The sequence below is a fragment of the Erinaceus europaeus genome, chromosome 2 (genome assembly GCF_950295315.1).
Source record: "Erinaceus europaeus chromosome 2, mEriEur2.1, whole genome shotgun sequence".
Lineage (NCBI taxonomy): Eukaryota > Metazoa > Chordata > Mammalia > Eulipotyphla > Erinaceidae > Erinaceus > Erinaceus europaeus.
In genome coordinates, this window is record NC_080163.1 from 16,707,090 (window position 1) to 16,728,615 (window position 21,526).

General features: G+C 43.8%; 1 protein-coding gene across 1 annotated transcript in view; it reads right to left on the bottom strand.

Moving 5' to 3' along the window:
• Positions 1 to 13,823, bottom strand: part of TRIM36 (tripartite motif containing 36) — a 58,463-nt gene extending 44,640 nt beyond the window's left edge. The window contains exons 1-2 of the mRNA XM_016187614.2: positions 13,589 to 13,823; positions 9,809 to 10,043 (exon numbers count right to left, since the gene is read on the bottom strand). Of these exons, the coding sequence (XP_016043100.1) occupies positions 9,809 to 10,043; positions 13,589 to 13,615 (262 nt within the window). The 5' untranslated portion in view covers positions 13,616 to 13,823. The remainder of the gene's footprint in view (positions 1 to 9,808; positions 10,044 to 13,588) is intronic.
• Between the last annotated feature and the right edge of the window lie 7,703 nt (positions 13,824 to 21,526).

Genomic DNA, 21,526 nt, shown 5'->3' on the forward strand with positions numbered 1-21,526 from the left:
GCGCACATATTACAGTGCACAAGGACCCAGATTCAAGTCCCTGGTCTCCACCTCCAGGGGGGAAAAAACTACACAAGTGATGAAGCAGGGCTGCAGGTGTCTCTCTGTCTCTCTCCTGCTCTCTCTCCCCCTCCCCTCTCAACTTCTCTCTGTCTCTATCCAATTAAAGAAAAAGAAAATTATCATCAGCCCACAATATTATTCAAGTGAAATAACTTTACAGCATGCTCCATGGTATCTAGCCAGATGGCTCACTGTGCAACTAGCATGCACAATTCTTTTAAGGCTTCCATTTAAAGATAGAACCTTTACTTATTTTTTAAGCAGACAAAAAAGAAAGCATACAAAATGGCTTTTCCCCATAAACATGTGGAAATTCTGCAAAAATATATCCTTGTCACAGTTCTAGAAAAAAATAACATGCAATACAGTCTGATGGGGAAATTCTGCAAAAATATATCTTTGTCACAGTTCTAGAAAAAAAATAACATGCAATACAGTCCGAGATGTTTCACACCACAGCAGGCACATAATGAAATAAGCAGTACAGCTACTTAAAAAACAAACAAACATGCCAATGAAAATGTTCATTTCGTGAACAAGGAAACAAGCCAAGTAATTCTGGAAGTGATGCAATGCAGTGGTCAAGTTCAAACAAATGGAAACTCGCATTAAAGGACATGCTTCCGCTCACAAATGGAGTGACAGGAATTAAGATAGGTAAGTAATTTCAATAGCCGGTGGCTTTTTTTTTTTAATTAATTTTTGTATGCAGATTCTGATCAATGATGTAATGGAATACAGCAAAATTAAATCAGGTCAACTGAATCATATTCCTCCAATATGTACACTGAGGACAACCAGATTTTGGCCTCCCTAAGCAAAATGTTCAGAGCTGGTGTTTCATCCCTTTTCTGTAACCCTCTTTTAATTTCAAAATAAAAATAAGATTTTAGTCAAAAATATCACACTGAAGTTCTGAAATCAGTCAAAAATATTAAACCAACGCACGTTAGCTACTTTTCTAAACAGGCCATAATGACGCGAGAAATTAGGAATGCTAAAGAATTTATGTTTTAGGGGCCAGGTGGTGGCACACCTGGTTGAGCACATATATTACAGTGCACAAAGGCCTGGGTTTGAGCGCCCCCCAGTCCCTACCTGCAGGGGGAAGTTTCATGAGTGGTAGAGTAGGGCTGCAGGTGTCTCTCTCTCCCTCTCTTTCCCTCTCTCTCTCTCTCTCTCTCTCTCTCCTCCACCCCTCTCAATTTCTGGCCATCTCTATCCAATAAATAAAGTTAATTTTTAAAAAAGAATTTACGTTTTATTCCATCTGCCTTGTACTTCTACCATTATTCTCACTGAAAAAAAAGAATATATGGAGGGGCTACGTGGTGGTGAACTCAGTTAAGCGCACAAGGACCTGGTTCAAGTCTCCATTCCCCATCTGCAGGGGTGACACTTCACAAGCAGTGAAGCAGGTCTGCAGATATGCAGATGCCTCGCTCTTTCTCTCTCTCTCACTCTCTACCTTCCCCTCCCCTCTCAATTTTCTGTCCTGTCAAAGAAAATAGAAAGAAAAGAAAGGAAATGAAAAGAGATAACCCTGGTAGCAATAAAAAAAATATATATATATATATATATATATATATATATATATATATATATATGGGCAAAAAAGAAAATCTAACAGATCTAAAGATACTCTGGGCAGTAAATCCAAAGAAAAAAAGTATATACCTACAGATGAAATATTAAAAGCCAACTTTTTTGATTCTACAGCTATGCTGACTCATATAACTGTTAACCAAATGCAGTTATTTAAACTTAATTTAAAAGTCACTCCCTGCAGTCTATGAGAATGCATAGTGACAGAGCTTGGAATTTGCAAGCCTGAAGTTCCAAGTGCTACTTGGACTTTGTCTCTATCATTAAATAAATAAATAAAAATTGGGGGGCTTGGGAGCTGGGCGGCAGTGCAGCGGGTTAAGCACACAAGGCGCAAAGCGCAGAACCAACCGGCGTAAGGAACCCGGTTTGAGCCCCTGGCTCCCCACCTGCAGGGGAGTCACTTCGCAGGCGATAAAGCAGGTCTGTATCTTTCTCTCCCCCTCTCTGTCTTCCCCTCCTCTCTCCATTTCTCTCTGTCCTGTCCAACAATGACAACAATAACTACAACAATTAAAAAAAAAGGGCAACAAAAGGGAATAAATAAAACAATTTTAAAAAAAAGAAAAAAAATGTGTTTTTAAAAATTGGGGGAAGGGGCCAGATGGTGGTGCTCCTGGCTGAGTACACATTATAACGTGCAATGACCTGGGTTCAATCCCCTGGTCCCCACCTGCAGGGGAAAAGCTTCGCAAGTGATCAAGCAGTGCTGCAGGTGTCTCTCTGTCTCTCTCCCTATCACCCCCTTCCCTCTCAATTTCTGGCTGTCTCTATCCGGTGAATAAATACATAAAGTAGTAAATAAATAATTCTTTTGGAAGATTAAAAGTTTTTTTTTTTAATTCACTTCCTTGGTTTCCATATCCAGATTTCAAATTCTCAAGAACCACATATGGCTAGCCTGGCTACCATCGGCACTTCATGGCTGCGAGCATTTCCATATTCTGAGAAGAATATCCTGTTGGATAGTGCCGTTCAATGACACGGTGCACCGAGTGACACGATGAAGAGAGAGAAGGTGATGGCAGAGGAGGAAATAAGCGTGGGCTTAAGTAAACAGGGCAACTTCACAGGCCAAACTACGTTTACTACAATAATATCTGAAAATTTCCTGAGTATGTCACCTAGTAGAGTCAATTCTTTTTTTTTTTTAAGTAGGTGTATTTTTTTTTAAAAAATATTTTATTTATTTATGAGAAAGACAGGAGAAGGGAGAGAGAGGGAAAAAAAAAAACAGACGTCACTCTGGTACATTTGCTGCCAGGGATCAAACCCAGGACCTCATGCTTGAGAGCTCATGCTTAATCCACTGAGCCACCTCCTGGACCACAGTAGAATCAGTTCTTTTCTCCCTGTATCTTTAAAGACAGGTAAAGGGGCCCGGTGGTGGCACACCTGGTTTAAACCCATGTTACAATGTGAAAGGAACCGGGTTCAAGCCCCCAGTCCCCACCTGCAGGAGGAAAGCTTCACGAGTGGTGAAGCAGTGCTGCAGGTGTCTGTCTTCCTCCCTCCCTATATTACCCTTCCTCTTGATTTCTGGCATTTTGATCCAATAAATAAGATAATTAAAAAAAATTTTTTTTAAGACATCCTTTTTTAAAAAAGGTTAGAAAAGGGGCCAGGTGGTGGCGCCCATATTTGAGCACACATGTTATAGTGCGCAAGGACCCAGGTTCAAGCCCCCAGTCCCCACCTGCAGGGGGAAAGCTTCTCGAGTGGTGAAGCAGGACTGCAGGTGTCTCTCTGTCTCTCTCCATCCCTATCACCCTTTTCCTCTCAATTTCTGGCTGTGCCTATCCAATAAATACAAAAAGGTAATAAAAAGGGAGTTGGGCGGTAGCACAGCGGGTTTAGCGCACGTGGAGCAAAGCGCAAGGACCAGCAAAGATCATGGTTCGAGGCCCGGCTCCCCACCTGCAGGGGAGTCACTTCACAGGCGGTGAAGCAGGTCTGCAGGTGTGTATCTTTCTCTCCCCACCCCACCCCCCGTCTTCCCTCCTCTCTCCATTTCTTTCCGTCCTATCTAACAATGACAACATCAATAGCAATAATAACTATAACAACAATGAAAAACAAGGACAACAAAAGAGAAAATAAACTATTTTTAAAAAGGTAATAAAAAAATTTTTAAAGGGTTAGATCAATCAGAAGGATGAATATGGGATTATCTCACTCTCAGGCAGAAGTTGAAAAACAAGATCAGAAGAGAAAACACAAGTAGAACTTGAACTGGAATTGGCATATTGCACCAAAGTAAAAGACTCTGGGGTGGGGGGGTGGGGGGAGAGAATACAGGTCCAAGAAGGATGACAGAGGACCTAGTGGGGATTGTATGGTTATATGGAAAACTGGGAAATGTTATGCATGTACAAACTATTGTATTTACTGTCAAATGTAAAACATTAATTCCCCAATGAAGAAATTTTTTAAAAGGGGTTAGATAAGATAAAATTCAGGACAATTTTTAAACGAAGATTGTAATGGCTTATGGAAGAATTCCCGAGCCAAGTTAACTCTCATTCATATGCCTTACCATTTCAATCATAAAAATGAATAGCAGGGGGTGGGGTGGTAGTGTAGCTGGTTCAGTGTACATGTTACAAGTTCCAAGGACCTGGGTTCAAGCCCCCAGTCCTCACCTACAGGGAGAAAGCTTTGTAGATGGTAAAGCAGTGCTGCAGGTGTCTCTCTTTCTCCATCTCTAGCTAACCATTCCTCTCAATTTCTGGCTATCTTTATGCGGTAAATAAAGATAATAGTTTTAAAAAGAGGAAAATAAAATTTAAAAATTTTTTTAAAAAGTGAATAGCATTTGTGTGGTCCAGGAGGTGGCGCAGTGGATAAAGCACTGGACTCTCAAGCCTGGGGTCCTGAGTTCAATCCCCGGCAGCACATGTGCCAGAGTGATGTCTGGTTCTTTCTCTCTCTCTGCCTATCTCATTAATAAATAAATAAATAAATCTTTAAAAAAAAGATAGCATTAGGTACTCAGAAACAGAGCTGGGGGTCAGGCCGTAGTGCAGCGGGTTAAGCGCACATGGCACGAAGCGCAAGGACCTGCATAAGGATCTTGGTTCAAGCCCCCGGCTCCCCACCTGCAGGGGAGTCACTTCACAGGCGGTGAAGCAGGTCTGCAGGTGTCTATCTTTCTCTCCCCCTTTCTGTCTTCCCCTCCTCAATTTCTCTCTGTCCTATCCAACAACATCAATGACAACCATAATGACAACAACAAGGGCGACAAGATGGGAAAAATAGCCTCTAGGATTAAGTGGATTTGTAGTGCAGGCATCAAGTCACAGCAATAACCCTGGAGGCAAAGAAAAAAGAAAAGAAAAGAAAAGAAAAGAAAAGAAAAGAAAAGAAAAGAAAAGAAAAGAAAAGAAAAGAAAAGAAAAGGAAAAGAAACAGAGAGCTAGTTCATACATCATAGGTTCCAAGCATGTGCCAGTTATGTCCTCCTCACTCCTCATATCCTGGTGGCAAATAATAGCCCCACTGCTGCCAGTCAGTGAACTATGGGCTGGGCATCTGTGCTAGACCTTGTGGAGTTGAACAGTAGGTCAACATCATACAAGATGCCACCTCCAGGCAGGGTTAGATAGCGTAATGATTATGCAAAGAGACTCTCATCCCTGAGGCTCCAAAGTCCCGGGTTCAATCACCTGCACCACCATAAGCCAGAGTTGATCAGTGCTTTGGTAAAAAAAAAAAAAAAGACAAGATGCCACCTCCAATACACATGGACCATCTGACACCTGGGAGTTAGTTACCCTGTGAGTTTTAGCATTTCCAATCTGCAAAAACTGCTTTTCAACTGTTTTGAGTCCAGAATAAAAAGCTCTAAATTAAAAACAAACAACAACAAAACTGCTCTGATGTTATCTTCCAATTTCTAAATTGTTAAACCCTTAAAATTTCCAAGGACTGGGTAGGGGGGTGGGGGTGGGGGGGTTTGATAGCATACTGGTTATGCAAGGAAGCTCTCGTGCTTGAGGCTCCAAAGTCCCAGGTTCAATCCCCTTCCCCCCAAACACACAGACACATCACCACCAGCAGCAGCAGCAGTGTGCTCTGGTTAAAAAAAAAAAAAAAAAAAAATTCTTCAGGGACTTAAGAAGAGAGAGAATTGACTTAAATGTGGCCTCTCAGAGTATGGAAGTGAGGACAAAAAAGGGATAATTTCAGGTGTGTAATTTCTCTTATAAAATGTAAGCTATCATCAGCATTCCACACAAAAAAAAAAAAAGAAAGAAAGAAAGAAAAGAAACCAACTTTAGTTTAAAGGTCAGTGGGAATGGAAACAATATATGTGTGTGTGTGTGTGTGTGTGTGTGTGTATATAAGTTTAATCAAATAGGCTGACCTACCTTTCACAGATCAATGGGAATAGAAACAAGATATATATACATACATATACATACACATAGACATGTACATGCACATATACATATGTGTGTATAACTTTGATCAAATAGGCTGACCTACCATTCATATAGGATCAAATACTTATAAAAATAAAGCAGTATGTATCATTTACCCCAAAATAGATAAATCCACAATGTTAAAATTTTTATCTCAACGGCTTTAAAATAGTAACTTATATAGCATAAGATATATTACTAAAAAAAAAAAAAAACACTATAAAATACCTTTAAGCAAGTTTTTGAATACAGAATAAAGCACATATGTATTTGAACTTCTCTCCAAAGTAGCAATAGGACTGTTAACAGAAGGTCTGTTCCATTAAATAATTGTAAAAGATTTTTATGAAAATGTCTTTTAAAAAAAACTCCTAGGTTCAAGCCCCAGGTCCCCCCCCACCTACAGGGGAAGGCTTCACAAGCAGTGAAGTAGACTGCAGGTATCTGTCTCTCTTCCTGTCTTCCCCTTCCTTCTCAATTTCCCTGTCTATATCCAATAAATTAGATATTTTTAAAAATACTCACAGATAACCTTTTCCCAGAAATGGTTTGTCATGTATTGGACTGTTAGAAAAGTCACAACCAGGGCAAGGGTAGATAACATAATGTTATCCAAAGTTCCTGGTTCAATCCCCTGCACCACCATAAGCCAGAGTTGAGCAATGCTCTGGTAAAAAAAAAAAAAAAAAAGAACAACAACAACAACATGATGCATTTTTGCATAGAAAAATATGGTATGACTTTTCTGACAGCCAATTTTATTAACAAAAAGGAAGCACTAATACCAGTGCTTCCTTTAAATACATCAGAACTGAGCAGGGCTGCAGCTCACACAGCACATAATTCTTATAGAGGCAGCCCTGGGCCTGGATACCCCAACCCACCATTGCCTACACAATCAGTATAAAAGTAAAGAAGAAAAAAAGAAAAGAAAAGAAAAAAAAGAGAACTTCTTAGCAATTTTGTCCAGTTGATCTTTTAAGACATTTCAGCCCAATTGGTTCACTTTCTGTAGAATTTTGAAGACTTGACCACTGGTGTTGAAAAGCCTTATCTGTGTTATTTAGATTCGCTCTAAAACCGTACTGCCTGCGGCCACACAAGCAAAAAAAAAAAAAAAAAAGCATTTTTTTTTTTCTACCTCTCCACCCCAAAGATCTCCGTTGTGATGCTGTGGACAATGAACAGAAAGCTGGGTTTAGAATTTAATTTCACAGAGAAAGAGTCACAGCTTGTTAACAAAAGATAAAGCAGTAACTGTGTCTTGCACAAAATACAATCATTGAATCAACAGTAGAAAGAAATGTTTCTTCGTCCACGTGGTCTGTGTTCACGGAGGCTGCAATGGGAAACCATTCATCAGGCTGACTGGGGTCTAGAATCCACTGCTGTGGGTGGGGTCCAGCGCTTAAGAAAACTACACTTTATACCGTCCCACAGTTAAACTACCATTTTTCTGCAAGTAACATCAAACACCTTTTGTTTCTTTTAGTTTAGTTTTTTTTTTTTTTACTATCAAAGCCAATGCTGTAAATAAAAAAATGACTAAAATAATGCTTTTCTGACAAGAAGAAATTAAACGACAAGTGAAAAGCTGGGGAGACAGCATAATGGTTATCTGAGGCTCAGAGGCCCCAGGTTCAATCCCCAGCACCACTATAAGCCAGAACTGAGCAGTGTGCTCTGGTATCTTTCTCTCTGTATCTCTCTCACAAAATAAATATTAAAAAAAAAAAAAAACACGGAACAAGTGGGAACTTGCATACATGTGACCAAAGATGTACAGTAACGAAGCCTTTATTTTTTACGTAAGCTGGTGTTGTTTCTGGCACACACTTTAGTCTCCTTTGAGGGCATCCTTTTATTTAAATCTGTCAAATGAGCCAAGCAGCGCTATCTGAAAGGAATCTAGGAGCCAAAGTGCTAGTCACCTGTATCACTGTGACTTTTCCATTAGCCACACTGAAAAAGGGAAGAGAAACAAATGAACCCTGTTTTAATAACACATGCTGCTGTGGTACACCTGGTTTAGTGCACGTTATAATGTGCAAGGACCAGGTTCCAGTCCCCTGTCCCCACCTGCAGGGGGAGCTTCAGGAACAGTGAAGCAGTGTTGCAGGTGTGTCTGTGTGTGTGTGTATGTCTCTCAATTTCACTCTATTCTAATAAAGTTTAAAAAATAATCAAAATAGGGAGTCGAGCGGCAGCACAGCAGGTTAAGTGCACATGGCACCAAGTGCAAGGACCGGCATAAGAATCCTGGTTCAAGCCCCCGGCTCCCCACCTGCAGGGAAGTCGCTTCATAAGCGGGGAAGCAGGTCTGCAGGTGTCTATCTTTCTCTCCCCCTCTCTGTCTTCCCCTCCTCTCTCCATTTCTCTCTGTCCTATCCAACAACGAGGACATCAACAACAACAATAATAACTGCAACAATAAAACAACATGGGCAATAAAAGGGAATGAATATTTTTAAAAAATCAAAATAAAATAATGCACAGTTTAGCCCCCCAATGTATCTAAAATACCATTGTTTCAAATTGTAGCCAGTATCAAAATTATTAGAGATATCTGATTCTTTTTCCCATTCTCAGTGCGCATTTGACATTAAATACACCCCCCTCCAATCAACCACAAATGGAATAAATAAAGGGGAATAAAGCCCTCAGGTAGAATAGGATATCAATTTCTCGAAAAAGAATTGAAGGATTAGTCACTCTATGGTCTCCTCCCTTAACTGCATCAGCATTCAGATGTTCCCATGTATAGATTATCCCACTCATAAGAGCTCCACAGTTCAGCCCACATATCACACCCATCACAGAGTGAGAACACGCCCTAAACTCCAGGCACAGGTGCTAAGAGTTTTAGCACCCACTAAGGATTCAAATCCTGAGCACCCACACAGTGTTTCTTTTGACATCTTAATAGGAAGTTTCCTTTATCACAGCAGTTCTAGTTTATTCACCTGGAAAGATTAATCCTTAAATTAAAAAAAAAAAAAAATGACAGTGCCGGGTGGTAGCACACCCAATGAGTTGAGTTTACATGCACACAAGGGCCAGTTTGAGTCCCAGCACCCCACCTGATGGGGGGGAGGCACGACACTTGTAGTGAAGCAGGACTCAAGTGTCACTCTTGCTCTATCTCCCCTTCCCCCTTTCAATTTCTCTCTGTCCTATCAAATGAAACAGAAAGAAAAAAAAATGGGGCAAGGGTAGACAGCATAATGATTATGCAAAGAGACTCTTATCCCTGAGACTCCAAAGTCCCAGGTTCAGTCCCCTGCACTACTGGAAGCCAGAGCTGATCAGTGCTCTGGTGAAAAGGAGAGGAGAGGAGGGAAAGGGAGGGGAGGGGAGGGGAGGGGAGGGGAGGGGAGGGGAGGGGAGGGGAGAGGAGAGGAGAGGAGAGGAGAGGAGAGGAGAGGAGAGGAGAGGAGAGGAGGAAGAAAGGAGAGAAAGAAAGAAAGAAAGAAAGAAAGAAAGAAAGAAAGAAAGGGAGGAAGAGAGGGAGAGAGGGAGGGAGGTAGGGAGGTAGGGAAGTAGGGAAATGGCTGGCAGGAATGACAAATTTGTAGTGCTGGCACCAAGCCCCCGTGATAACCCTGGTGGCAATAAAAATAAACAAACAAACAATTCCTTTCCACAGTTATCACTGGACATTTAACTCTCAAAACACACACACACACTCACACTTATACACACAATCTGTCACATACCTGGTCTACTGATCCTGTCAAGTTTGTCGATGCTGGGGGAATGGAGCCGGATGCGAGGGCTGCTCTGATTGGAGTTGTCTGAGCCCACATCATTGAATGAATCATCAAAAGTCAAGAGAAGTTCTTTCACACACTTATGACAGATGCTGTGTTGACAGGGGAGAATCAACGGGTGGGTGAACAGCTCCTTGCATGCTGGGCAAATGAGCTCTCTCTCGATATTCTTAATGGTAACCTAAATGGAGAGAGACATTGGGGGTGAAAGGTTCTTTGTGGGCCAACATAATCACATGCTTATTACTCTTCCTCTTGTGCTCACCTTCCCCCCCAGATCTATTTTTTAAGTCAAAATTTCCCCTTTCATTATAATATTCTATACCATCAACCCCAACCCCCCTCCAACATCCATATTTATAACAGAAGGACAAGAGGGTAGAAACAAATATGAATGGGGGGGGGAAATAGCATAACATATTAGGGGCTGCGGTAGAGGGCACATATTGCCATGCTCAGGACCTGGGTTCAAGCCCCCACTTGCAGAAAGGGTGCTACATGCATATACGGTGGAGCAGTGCAGGTGTGCTGTCTCCTCCCCGCCTCGCCCTCACATCTGTCTGAAAAGAAGAGAAACAAAGAAAAAGAAAAAGACCACCAGGGTGGAATCATGCAGGCACCAAACCCCAACAATAACCCTGGAGGCAAAATAAAATTAGTGGACATGATTTCTTATCAGCAATTATGAAGAGGGGACTGGACAGCGGCACACCCTGGTGAGTGCACGTTATAACGCACAAAGACCTGGTTCGAGCCCCCATCCCCGCATGCCAGGAGGAAGCTTCATAAAGTGGTGAAGCAGTGCACATATATCTCTTTCTCTCTCTCTACAAACAATGGTATTTTAGACACATTGGGGGGTAAACAGTGTGCATTATTTTATTTTGATTACTTTTTAAACTCTATTAGATTAGAGTGAAACAGAGAGACACACACACAGACACACCCTCCCCTCTCAACTGCTCTGTCTCCATCCAATAAGTAAATAAATATTTTTTTTACTATTTTTTATTTCTATTTTTTCAAAGATGTATTTATCAATGAGAAAGATAGGAGGCGAGAAAGAACCAGACATCACTCTGGTACATATGCTGTCAGGGATCGAACTCAGGTCCAATGCTTTATCCATTGCACCACCTCCTGGATCACTGAATAAGATATTTTTAAATGTATAGAAAAACAAACAAAAAAAAAAAAAACAGGGGCCGGGTGGTGGCGCACCTGGTTGAGTACACAGTACAGTGCACAGGGACCTAGGTTCAAGTCCCCGGTCCCCACCTGCAGGGGAGAAACTTCACAAGTGGTGAAGCTTCACGAGTGGTGAAGCAGGGCTGCAGGTGTCTCTCTATCTCTCTCCCTCTCTCTCACCTCTTTCCCTCTGAATTTCTGGCTGTCTCTATCCAATAAATAAAAATAACAAAAAAAAAACTAAAAAAAGAATACTTTATTTAAAAAAAAGAAAAACAGGGAGTTGGGCAGTAGTGCAGCTGGTTAAGTGCACTTGGTGCAAAGCGCAAGGACCAGTTAGGATCCTGGGTCAAGCCCCTGGCTCCCCACCTACAGGGGAGTCGCTTCACAGGCCCGGTGGTGAAGCAGGTCTGCAGGCATCTCTCTGTCTCTCTCCCTCTCTATCTTCCCCTTCTCTCAATTTCTCTCTGTCTCTATCCAATAACAAATAAATTAAAAATTAAAAAACAAAAAACCATCATGAAGTTATTTACATCACCTTTTATCTACTACTGACAGGATTCCAGTGAAAAGCGAAATGAGATCACTTTAATAAAAATTAAGTACAAAATAAATTTTTATTTAATTAAGTACATAGGAGCTGGTATTGTACAGTGACAGAACACATGGTTCCCATATATGAGACACTGGGTTCAGTCCTTAACTGCAACCAAAAAAAAAAACTATATATGTGTGTGTGTGTGTGTGTGTGTGTGTGTGTGTATATATATATATATATATATATATATACACACACACACACACACATGTATATATATGGTTGTCAGAAAAGTCATGATGTTTTTCCTATTTTTTTCTACAGAAAAATACTCCATGACTCTTCTGACAAGCCACTATACACAGCACAAAAAGTAAGAGTGTATTTGTATTTAGTGACCAACAAACAGCAAGCGCTAGTGAAACTAGTTTAGGTAGTTTGTTCAGGCAAGAACAGCTTTCTACCTTGACTGTGACCATTTTTCTTGTGTTTCAACAGTAATGCAGGTAAAAATGCTTGCGGTTCTTGTACTGCAAAGCACTTACTTAAAAGCACTTAATAAATATTGTAAGAGTGTAAGAGGGTTAGGAGGCACTTTGGTAAGAGCTCTCAAGCCTGCAGGAGTCACTCTATCTTTAGTGAGAATCACTGAAGACTTCTGTCCATTAGAAAGATCTGATGACCTCTGGCCAGTTTCTTTCCCCCAGGTAGGCTTTTGTTCCCAGGTATTCATGACTCAGGGGTTCTGAAGCTCAACTCCCTGGAGTTTCCATGATCATCCAACTTGAAAGTACTCACAGACCTTGTATCATCAATCATTTCAACACTGGAAATTTACAGAAATCTTAAATTGAATTAACTCATATAATCTACCAAATAATAATAATAATAAAACCATGTCAAGGCAAGAGGAGATAACATAGTGGTTCTGCAAACCTGAGATCCCAGGTCAATTATCAGCAGCACCATTAACCGGAACTGATCAGTGCTCTGATTAGAAAAAACACAAACACACACACACACACACACACACACACACACACACACACACTTAAAACTATATGCCAATTACTGCCCCCTCAACTGACACAAAGTGTCATAATAATCCCCAAGAAAGAGAAAAAAAAAAAAAAAGAGACAGCCAGCTGGGTCTTCCAACGCAACAGCGAGTCTCTTGCTGCATCCTCAAAAAACATTTAACAGAAGCCCATATTACACCACAGCTTCCATATGCTTGGAAATAAGACAGCCATGCCTCACAACTCCAATTAGAATATTCCCATCCCAGCTAATCCGAAAATTGAGCTAATTTAAGGTTTACTTTCCACTGTGGGGGATGAGGAGAATCTCAAATCATGTCCACATCGCGTGCACCTAAAGGCGTGTGTCCGCTTCCTAATAGAAATAGGTATGGAGTATTTTTTTAATTTTACTGACAGCCCCTCACCCCCACCCCCACCCCCCCAAAAAAACAATGAGTGCCTTTTTCTTTTTTTCTTTTCCTTCTACACTAGAGCACTGCTCAGCTCTGGTTACAGGTGGCGTCAGGGATTGAACCTGGGACCTCAGAGTTTCAGGCACAAAATATTATTATTATTATTATTATTATTATTATTATTTATTATTATTACAGAAGTCCTGTTGCTATCTCCCCAGCCCCTGCAGTGCTCACTGAACACTTAGTTAACATGTTTCATTTCACATTCACCGAGGGGAGACAGCCCGAGGCGGTCTGCAAAATAAATGAGGTTCCGAAGGCAAAGAGCACTTTCGGGGGAGTGGTGGGGGTGACCAGTCCCCGCCGCCCAGCAGCCGCACTCCGGGGACCGACCTCGCGACACCCAGTCACCCCGCGCCCGGACCCCCGGCCCGCCCCGCCCCCGAGGCGCCCAGGTGGAGGAGCCCCGCAATGCCCCGCCGCGCCCCCTTCCGGGCTGGGGCACAAAGGGGGCGCCCCCGGGGTGCGGAGCCCCGCAAGGGTGGGGGGACCCCGCGCTCACCGGCGAGTCGGCACCGTCCCCCTCCATGGCCGCCGGCCAGGTGTCATGCACGGCGGCCCCGGCGGGCGAGAGCCTGGGCTCCGAGCCGGGGGGCGAGCGGGGCAGCCGGCTCCGGCCAGCGGACCGACGCGGCGAGGGGCGGGCCGGGGGCGAAAGCGCGGGCGCGGAGAGCGAGCGGGGCTCCCAGCCTGCGACGCCCCGGGGATCCCGCCCGGCCGGCTGCGGCGGCGGCTGCGGACTGCGGCGGGGCGGGCGGGGCGCGGGGCGCCGGAGGGCGGGGGGCGGGGCGGGGCCGTCGCCGGGGCAACCGCGCCACCGCACAAAGGGGCGGGCCCGGCCCCTCCGCCTGTCTCGCTGGGGCCCTCTGCCGGGGGAGGCCGGGGCCCGGGCGGAAGTCGGGGTTCGGGCGGGGTCGGCCCCTAGCATCCCCCAGCCCCGCGCCCTTGCGGCGGGCTGGCCCTGCGCCCCGGCCTGGCAAGCGGGGTCGGTGGCTAGGCGGGGGGCGCTGGGGAGGAGACCACTGCCCCACCCGGCCCTCTACTCCTGCCCGGGGCGATGGGAAGGACACCACTGCTCTACCCGGTCCTCCACTCCCCCTGCCCGGGGTGATGGGAAGGACGCCACTGCTCTACCCGGCCCTCCACTCCCTCCTGCCTGGGGCGCTGGGGAGACCACCACTGCCCCACCCAGTTCCCCCACCCCTACCCGGGTCCTGGGTGGGGAATGGGTCTCCCTCAGGCAGACACACACACACACACACACACACCACTGTACTCCGTTGTGGTTCACAGGTGAACTTGACACTATCCTCGTTCAGCACCTGCTCTTAAACTGTCCACACTTTGCGCAGACTGGCCAGGGAGGGGTTCCCATGTGCGTGCTGGCCAGGGATTGAATTCCAGAGACTGCGTCCAGGGAGCCCTGCAACACTCCGCCACGAACCGCCCCCCCCCCCTCCAGCATCCCTAAAACCCAACCCCCCCCACACACACACACACAAAATAACACCTGCGCACCCTAGGGCTGCCCGTGGCCCAGGCGCGCTCGCTCGACAGCTCAGAGAGCAGCCGCCTGACATCCTTCTGCCATGGTGGGCACCGGGTTCCCCGTTCTTGTTTTGCAAACAAACGGAAAACAGATTAGCCTGGGGCGTGGGCTGCCTTATTCTTGGAGCACGCAACCGCCTTCCGACTGATCTGTAGCTCCATCATTCTTAGCGCAGAGAGGGAGCTGGGTGAAGAGACCACAGGGCCAGAGCGAGGTTTGAAATCCTTCCCCACCTTTATCTCCCACTTGGGAGAAGTCTGCAAAACCGTCTTCTCACTGCTCTCAGCCTCTGCTCCAACCAGGCAGCGGTCTGGTCGGGAAGTAAGAGCATTTAGGACCACAGCAGTCCAGTCAAGCAGAGGATGGGGCTTGCTGAGCAAAAACACTGGACCATTCGGATCCTGGGCTAGAGATGAATCTGCTTCCTGGCTCGAAGGCTCAGAGCAGAGAAATGACAATGACCAATGTCTGTCTGCTTTTAAGTTCCTACATCATGTCCCCCACCACGTCCTCGCATGGATTTTTCCGAAACTCGACTATTGAAAAAGCATCAAAGGCACATTTCAGTTTTTCATACTGGCCTTTGGGTTCAATGATTCCTTTCTGACGATATCTCACATCAGAACACTTGGGTATGAAGATTGGGCGGTAGCGCAGTGGGTTAAGTGCACGTGGTACAAAGCACAAGGACCTGAGCAAGGATACTGGTTTGAACCCACCTGCAGGGGAGTCTCTTCACAAGACGTGAAGGTGAAGCAGGTCTACCTACCGGTGTCTCTTTTTTTCTCCCCCTCTCTGTCTTTCCCCTCCTCCCTCTATTTCTCTCTGTCCTATCCAACGACATCAATAATTACAACAATAAAACAAGGGCAACAAAAAGGGAAAATAAATATATTTTTTAAAAAAGAACACCTGGGTACCAATTTTGGTCTGAAACTGACAGCCTGATATGAGGTTTCATTAACATGAACTAAAGATAAGACTTGTGTACACAGGGTATGGCTCAAAATAAATCTGAAAGTGCTTCCATTAAGCAAATAAAACTTGTAGAAGATGTTTCCCAGTGAACTTCCAGAAGCTGAAAAAAAAAAATTAGAATACACTTTGCAAGAATGTAGGGAACGAGACACTCAAACTTTTTGGGAGACTGTAGATATTTGAAAAATTCTGCAGGGCCTGTAAAAGTCAAATGTTTAGGTCAGGGGAAACAGCATTAAAGGTTATGCAAACAAACTCTCATGCCTGAGGCTCCCAGGACCCAGATTCAATCCCCCACACCACCATAAGTCAGATCTGAGCAGTGCTCTGATAAAGTAAAATAAATGTTTTTTTAAAAAATTAAATGTCTATACCTTTGGTTAAGCAATGCCACTTCTAAAGATTTTCCTACTGAAATACATGCGTTCACAAGAACATATATGAAGATATTATTAGACCTTATGTATAGTAATTCAATCTATTGATATTTATATTAGCTTGTTAAAATTAATGGGCAGATAAAAAAGGATTTCTAAAATATAGTGCTAATATACAAAACTATATGGAATTTGTCGGACCTTTTGGGTGGGGAGACCTCTTCCCGGGCACAAATCTCTGGCTTACCCACTCTGTTGTGCACCAGATGCGGGGGGCAAGAGTGTTCCCGGGGCAGTAGGAGTGAGCGACCAGATCTTTCCCTGTGAAAGTAGCAAGAGATGTTACCAGAGATCACCGGGGGAATGTTTCTTAAACCATCCATTTATTGAACAGCAAAGTAGGGATTATAAGGGGTTGTAGGAGGAAGCTAGTTATCCATTCCATATATGGTTTTGGAGAAGAGGGACAAAGAGAAATAGGGGGTTGAGAAAAGGTCAGAGAATCCCTAGTAAATGTTGAACAAGGGGTTTAGTTGATCAAAGGAACAAAGGAAGTAGGGATATCAATAACTAGCAGACAGAGAGAAGCCTTAAGAGAGGAGATAGATCATGTAGGATTAGAAGGTCCAGAGTGGGTGGATGAGTAAAGAGGATGTTCTTGGGTTATAGTTTGACAGAGCAAAACAATGATGTGTGGGCCATGTATGATCAAAGAAGATGGACTTCTATTAACTTCTGAGTAAACGAACCAACTGGTTTGAGAACAAGGAAATGGGCTGCATGCAGGGTCCTTTGTGAAGCAGGGAGGCTTATGGAGGAGACATTTCCTGGTGGTCGTTTTCCCTCCATGCTCAATCTCAAGTAGAGAGAGACTAATAGGAAAGGTTGTGCAATCCAGACTCCCACTTTTTCAATGGGAGGTCCCACACCATGGTCAACCATATCCTCACAATTTCCCTACAGGAATCTGTATGTTGTTCTTAGGCCAAAAAAAAAAGATAATAGTATTTTTTTTCTCTTTTTGTTTACTTCTTTGTCATCACTGGGTATTCATTTGGGGACTCATCACTGTAGGTTGACTTTTTCAGACAGGGAGAGACAGAAACACAGACACAGAGAAAGACACCACAGCACTGAACCATGCTCTAGCTGGGAGTGGGACTCAAAGCCAGGTTGTCTGGGTGGTAAAGCAGCTACACACTCGAGGTGAACTATTTTGTAGGTCAAAAAAGTTTTTTTTTTTAATGGCCCTAGAGAGACAATGGGATCCAAGTTCCTTTTTTTTTTTTTTTAATTTGATAGGATAGAGAAATTGAGAGGGGGAGAGATAGAAAGGGAGAGAAAAGAAACACACCTGCAGCACTGCTTCACCTCTTGTGAAGAAGCTTCCCCTTTGCGGATGGGGACTGACAGCTTAAACCTGGATCTGTGGGTTTGGTAACATATGCACTCAAACAGGTGTACCACCACCTGGCCTCTATTCTTAAAAAAAAAAAAAAAAAGGAAAAAGAAGTCTTGGAAATAGAATTTTTTATATCAGAAGAATAGGGGAGAGTATTCAAGTACAGAATATTTACCTTTTTCATTTCTATCAGGAACAACATAATAGACCTTGTTGTGGGCCCCCATAGGACCTTGCCAGGCTAGCTTTGCAGGCGGGAGAGAGACGACCAGGGACTCATGGCTGAGTAAGACGCAGTTCAATCTTTATTGATGAGGAATGCAGTGCAAGCTATCTATCTAATCACAATCCTGTCCTATATATCTCCTGAGGCGGAAGTGTCAGGTCCGAAGAGGAAGTACGTAGGATAGGGGGTGAGGAGAAGGAAAAAGTGCGCCAACCAGTGGGGATTAAACGGTGGAAAACAGGATGTGACTAGGAGAGGGGGCGGAGTGGTGACCAGTGGGGATTAAACCAGTTTGGGCAAAACAATGATTATGTAAATAGACCACAGCATCAAGCAATGCAACAGAAGGGGTCTTAGAAGCAGACCAACAGGACCTTGCCCTCAACTTAGATCAACAATGGTAGATAATGTTCCATCCTCTGTAGGGAGGCTGGACAATATACTCTATGCTACACATGAGGAAGATGAATCCTGATATTGGGGCAACTTGGAATGTTCCTTCTCATGACCACAGAATATGAGCTCGGATCTAGAGGGAGGCAGAGGTCACATAGGCTCCTAAGCTGAATATCGGCCCCAGATCACATCAAATAGATGGGGCTTACAGTCAACAAAATTTATACCCCTTTCCCATATTAGGGAGCTACTCTCTTCCCTGATCCAGCTTTCTGGTCCTTTTTCCAGCTATGACATCATTCCCCAGACAATAACTTGGATCTACCTGCATATCAGATTTCAGGCTCAGGGGAAAAAAGGAAAAAAAAAAAAAAAACCTAGTATAGCCACAGACCCATTGGAATATAACTAAAATATGCCTACTAGCTATCTACAAAATGGAGACCCCCCCCAACTCTTCACCTGTACTATTCCAGCCTTTAGGTCCATGATGGTCAACAGTTTGCTTAGCATTGTATGTTAACTCTCTTTTTAACCTCCAGGTTCCAGATGCTAGCATGAGGCCAACCAGACTTCCCCCTGGACAGACAACCCCACCAATATGTCCTGGAGCTCTGATTCCCCAGAGTGCTTCCCACTAGGGAAAGAGAGAGGCAGCCTGGGAGTATGGATCAACCAGCCAATGCCCATTTTCAGCAGGGAAGCAATTACAGAAGCCAGACCTTCCACCTTCTGCATCCCACAATGACCTTGGGTCCATACTCGCAGAGGGTTAAAGAATAGGAGCTATCAGGGAAGGGGATGGGATGTGGAGTTCTGGTGGTGGGAATTGTGTACCCCTCTTATCCTATGGTTTAGTCTATGTTACCTTTTTATAAATTAAATTTTTTTTTAAAAAAATATTTACCTTTTTACTCATACTGTTAAGTATTCCCACCTATAAGATATGTGTGTTTTACTTCTAGATACTTTTTTGCAATTTAATCCATAAACTTTCTAATGAACGTAGTACAAAATTTACCCATAAACTTTAAAAACAAAAGGAAACAGTACTGGTAAGGAAAAAATAGCAGATGTGAACACCACCATTCCCAAACATCATATTCACATTCTTCTAGTCACTTCCTTTGCTTCTTTTCACCACTGTCTCTCTCAGCATACACACATTTCTAACCTCTCAATTACCAGAAATACTGCAAACCTTCCCAGTTCCTCAGGTTAAATTAAAGCTCTTAGGTCATTTATTACTCTTTTTCTCCCTTTCTCATTCTCAAATCCTTTTGTTTCTTCTCTGATTCTATTCTTTTTTTTCTAAATATTTTTAATATTTATTTTCCCTTTTGTTGCCCTTGTGTTTTTATTGTTGTTGTAGTTATTATTGATATCATCATTGTTAGATAGGACAGAGAGAAATAGAGAGAGGAAGGGAAGACGGAGAGGGGGAGAGAAAGATAGACACCTGCAGACCTGCTTCACCAACTGTAAAGCTAGGGGAGTTGGGGCTCAAACCAGGATTCTTACGCTGGTCCTTGCACTTCACACCATGTGCACTTAACCAGCTGTGCTACTGCCCTACTATTTCAGATTCTATTCTTTTTCTTTCTCACATCCAACTTCCTGCCCACCCTGATTCATCTCTCTCCAAGCTTAGAGTACAACAGCCCAGCATTAAATATCTATGACTTTCCACGTGTGTTGCTATCCCAGGACTGTCTCCCCACCCCCCACCCCCCCAAACACACACATACACAGACCACACACACACCTCCTGCAAAGGGGCAGAAAAATCTGTGGTGCTGAACCAACACAGTGAGGAAATAATACTGAAAGGAGGTGCGTGTGCGTGTGTATGGATTTAAAAGTGCATGTGCGTGTGCGTGTGGGTATGTGTGTGTATGGATTTAAAAGTTTGTGTGTTCGGGTCAGTGTTATAGAGGTGGTAAAATTGGGCTGGGGAGACAGCATAATGGTTCTGCAAAAGAGTTTTATGTCTGAGGTTCCAATATCCCAGGTTCAATCGCCCGCACCACCAGAAACCAGAGTTGAACAGTGCTCTGGTCTTTCTCTTTCTGTATCTTTCTCCCTGTATTTCTTAGTGTCTACTCTTCTCCAGGCTGGAGGATCCTCTTTTTCCAACAACTCTTTTTCCAACCATTACTTTTGAAAATATAGCTCAAAATTTAACATCAGGAAATCTGTCTCATAGCTAACACACACACACACACACCAAGTCCATAGGGCTTCAGTAGCTTTGTCTACTGTCTATCTTATCTTTTGTTTTGGGGTTAATTGCTCCTCTATCACAAGGGTGTGAGATGTGTGGGAGGTCACATCTACTTATGAAGTCCAAAAGGTCAGAGAAGGTCTATTTCTCTTGCTTTCACCAGCCACTCCCCAAGTGCAAGTGCAAGCTCTCTCTCTCTCTCTTTCTCTTTCTCTTTCCCCTGGTTTAGCAAAGTAGACTCATTAAATGTTTATTACCTGGCATGTAAGGTTTTGTTTTGTTTTTGAGTGTATCTTTTAGGCTATCCACTACTCACTAAACTAACCTGGTCTCTTTCCATGCCGACTAGTAATACCCAACAAGAGATCAAATGGCTGGGCGTGTAGCCTTAATGAGCATGGTTCCAATTTCAGTCAGTGCTCAGAGGTACCCCAGGTTCTTAGTCTGTTCGTTCTAAGATCAGCCAGACAGGATAACCTTCTGTTAATATGTCCTGACTGAGATAGCATGGTCACACACCCCTAAACCAAGTCCCCAGTTGGAAACCCCTATCCATTAAACACCTTGGACATCAAATCAAAGAAAGCCCCCGGACTTAGAGGGGGGAAATGAGGCAGATGGCACTGAATCCAATCACAGTAGGCTGGCACAGCCACTGTCTATGGCACCAGGTATCAAGAAGTTACAGATGAAGGGGCAATGAATGGCATTCATCAATTATTGACTCAAGCCTGGACTGGCCAAGTTTACCTGTCATAAAGTGTTTCTATGGCAACAACCTCAGGGGACTGGAGCCCAGCAGCCAGGAAGTTCAGATTCCCCACTGCCCAGCCAAAACCTCCTCGCCTTTCAAAGTGCAGATCTCGAGCTTTCTTCCTCATTAATCTCATTGTCATTGATTGGATCCTCTTACCCTGAACCACTTTAGCGCTTAGAGCTTTAGTGCTCAACTTAACCAAATGACATCGTTTCCTTCACTGATGTTCTATGCCACGTCTGCCCAATCTTCATAGCCAGTTTCAGCTTTGGTTTTGTTTCCTTTTTTAAAAAAAAATTTTATGTATAAAAAGGAAACATCAACTAAACCATAGGATAAGAGGGGTACAACTCCACACAGTTCCCACCACCAGCTCTCCGTATCCCATCCCCTCCCCTGATAGCTTTCCTATTCTTTATCCCTCTGGGAGTACGGACCCAAGGTCATTGTGGGATGCAGAAGGTGGAAGGTCTGGCTTCTGTAATTGCTTCCCCGCTGAACATGGGCATTGATAGGTCAATCCAAACTCCC